The 3,200-nt window shown below is 30.5% G+C and overlaps 1 protein-coding gene across 1 annotated transcript; it reads right to left on the bottom strand.

Moving 5' to 3' along the window:
• Positions 1-1,804: 1,804 nt before the first annotated feature.
• LOC131875990 (18.1 kDa class I heat shock protein-like) lies at positions 1,805-2,371 on the bottom strand. The gene is made up of 2 exons (XM_059220745.1): positions 2,143-2,371; positions 1,805-2,061 (listed from the first exon to the last, which is right to left on the bottom strand). Exons 1-2 carry the CDS (start codon positions 2,369-2,371, stop codon positions 1,805-1,807), a joined length of 486 nt encoding a protein of 161 aa, XP_059076728.1.
• Positions 2,372-3,200: the final 829 nt, after the last annotated feature.

A 3,200-nucleotide genomic window follows, 5' to 3' on the forward strand; every position in this document is an offset into this window, starting at 1 on the left:
CTCATAAATAATTTTTGATCTTGGCAGTTGTTCTCAATTTACTTATTAAATTATAATAAATACATTTTCAAAGGTGTTTATTGTCTATTTTTAAATAAACTTGGTTATTTTTCCAATTTCTTCTGATATAACAAAATGTATCACATTATAAAGGAAGAAGAGTTTGGAGATAAGTTTAAAGTTCTATTGGTATTGGGGTTTACAATGATATTTATGATGCTATGTATGAGAAATGCGAGGCCTCGGCTTAGAATATCAAGCACACAAGCAAAATGTGAAAAGGCACAGATTTTTGAAAATTGAAAGCACAATATGTGTAAATATGTTTTTAACAGTTGCACAGCTACAAAATGAGCTTAACAATCAATAATTTTGTCAAATAAAGAATCAAGTATCTGTAAATATTGTGTTTCTTTATTATATTTCCTTTCAATAAAAATAATTGAAGACAAAAAGAAAAGCCATTTTTATTTTAAAACAGAGTTACTGATAATAGATTTTTTAAAGAGAGAACAATAAAAATCTTGTTGGAATTCAGTAGCATACATATTGGTAGACCTTAATAAATGGAAAAAAAATCAAAGATAGATTAAAAAAAGAGAACACAAACACAAAATTAACAATTGGCAGCCAAATTAGAGAAGTGATTCCATTCAAGCAGGAAAAATGCTAAGCGGAAAAATATGTTTGTCTAAGGTATATGACAAACAGGCTTATAAATTCCAACTGAATTACTTCATGCATTATCGTTATTACTCTGTAAAGTCTAAACCTCTCAAGGAATTAAAAGAGACAGAAATATAGAAAACAAACTGAATATTTATATTAATAATAATGAAACATTACATCAACCTTCATTCCTCTATAAACTTCAGATATGATTGCATTCCTCTATAAACTCACAACTTATAGCTGGAAGAGAGTGCATACAAAATGAAAACCATAAAATATATAGCAAATTCATCACTTACCAAGGAGAGGGAGGACGAAATAAAATATTATCTGCCAAACTACGCATACTTTAAAGCATGCGAAACCTGCAGATAGAACAGCGGGTAGAGTGTAGAATTAATGTGAATGAGATCCTCCTTGAGTGCTTTCATTTAATGCTGAGGATTAAGAGCCGATCCGATGCTGTTTAAAGAGCCCCATATCTGGTGCCTTCTCACCTATCCTCCTTTTATACGTGCGAATAAAACATTTCACTTGAGAATTTATCTATGTCGATTCCTGTGTGAATACATTTAACAAAGCAAAACTGAGAAGGAAAATAATAATAACTCTATATCCAATGTTCCACAAAATATATCTAAATGAAGAATGCTTATTCACGGTGCTTTGAATTATTCTTCTGTTTAAGTAAAATGTCTGAAAGCTGTCCTTTCAAACATTGTTTAAGGTGATAGAAATTTCACAGAATCGAACAAAATATGAAAATAGTGATGCATATTCCTCGCAGTTCAAAATTTTTGGTCAGTTTCATTTGATGGACTTTAAATGGAGTAATCTTTTTACAAGTTTTTGATTTTGACAATGTTTTTTCTTAAAAAGATTTATTATTAAGCTAATGAAAACAATAGTAAAAAAGAACCTCAATTATTTACTTAAAACTATAAACTTATTCACTTATTAGAAATCAAACAAAAACATATTTTCAACTGATTTTCAAATCAAATGTTTTCACTTAGTCTATTCGGACTAAGATTATTTAGTGATAAACCCTAACAGAACATTATTGATCAACACTCAAGAAATCGATGATAAAAAGAGACTCTATATCTAGCATATTTCAACGACAATGTATTTAGCAGATTTCAATGGATTTGAACTGAGCCTGAGTATCAGGCTGCTTGGGCACTGTGACAGTGAGCACTCCATTTTCCATGCCAGCTTTAACCTCATCCACCTTCGCATTCTCAGGGAGCCTGAAACGCCTCTGGAACCTCCCTTTGAAGCGTTCACAACGGAGATAATTCTTGCCCCCTTGTATGCTGCGTTCTCCGCTTATTTCTAGAATCCGACCCTCTACCATTCCTAATTTAACGGCCACTTTATCGACACCTAGAGCGAAACAGAGTCGGACAAAACTTTCTTGAAGCAAAATCGAAATGAAAATGAAACCCTAAATAAATAAATACTTACCGGCAAGGTCAGCCTTAAAGACATGAGTATCTGCAGTTTCATTCCGATCTACAGGTGGAAATGTTGGAGTGTCATTCCAAGACATGAAACTATCAGGCATTTTGTAATGAGGGTCAACGATTTTGGCGTAACTATTAGCAAAGTCGCTGCGTTTCATTTCGTAATAATTCGTGAAGTCTCTGCGGGACATTTCGTTAAAATTCACGAAGTCTGTGTGGATATCAGACATTTCGTAACAATTCGCCAAATCAAGAGAAAAAACTTCTTCTAGCTTCACCCCTGACGTCTCTTGTTAGATCGGCCTTGAAGAAAATGGCAGATTGAAGTGTCTTATATATGTTTCTTAAATTTGTTCCAGCAGTTTCTCAAAGAACCAGATAGTTGTAGCACGTTAGGGTAACCGTTATTGCTAAAACATTGTAACTTATTCAAACGATTGCAAAAATAAATTTTATTGTTAATAAATTAATAATAATATACAATTTGTATATCCATTTTTATAATATATTATAATATTTTTTAATATACAGATTTACTCCATCCACTTTATAGAATAAAATCAGCATAGTTATATTTTAAAATTTTATGTAGTGGTTATAGCAGTATGATTATCAACAAACATTGTTAATCAGTTAATAATAAATAACGGTCATAACTATCTTATATTTTATTATATATTTAAAAATATAGATTTGTATCATCCAATTTACATGCTTAGAACTAGCATACTTACATTTTTAAAAACCTATGCAAAATAAAAATCATGGCATTGAGATATACCAACAAATATTGTCAATGAATAACTAATAGATTACTCTCATCTAATTTGCATAAGGGGAGCTAGCATACTTATATAAGTTTAAAAAATCTAAGCAAAATAGAAATCATGAGATATTGATTTAGTAGCAAATATTGTTAGTCAAAATAATATACAACTAGCATAGTGATCTTATATTTGATTATAACATTTAAAGATATAGATTTACCCCACCCAATTTATGCTAACAAAGATAACATACTTATATTCTCAAAAAGTCTATATAAAATAGCAATCATTG

Source organism: Cryptomeria japonica, chromosome 5, assembly GCF_030272615.1.
Source record: "Cryptomeria japonica chromosome 5, Sugi_1.0, whole genome shotgun sequence".
Classification (NCBI taxonomy): domain Eukaryota; kingdom Viridiplantae; phylum Streptophyta; class Pinopsida; order Cupressales; family Cupressaceae; genus Cryptomeria; species Cryptomeria japonica.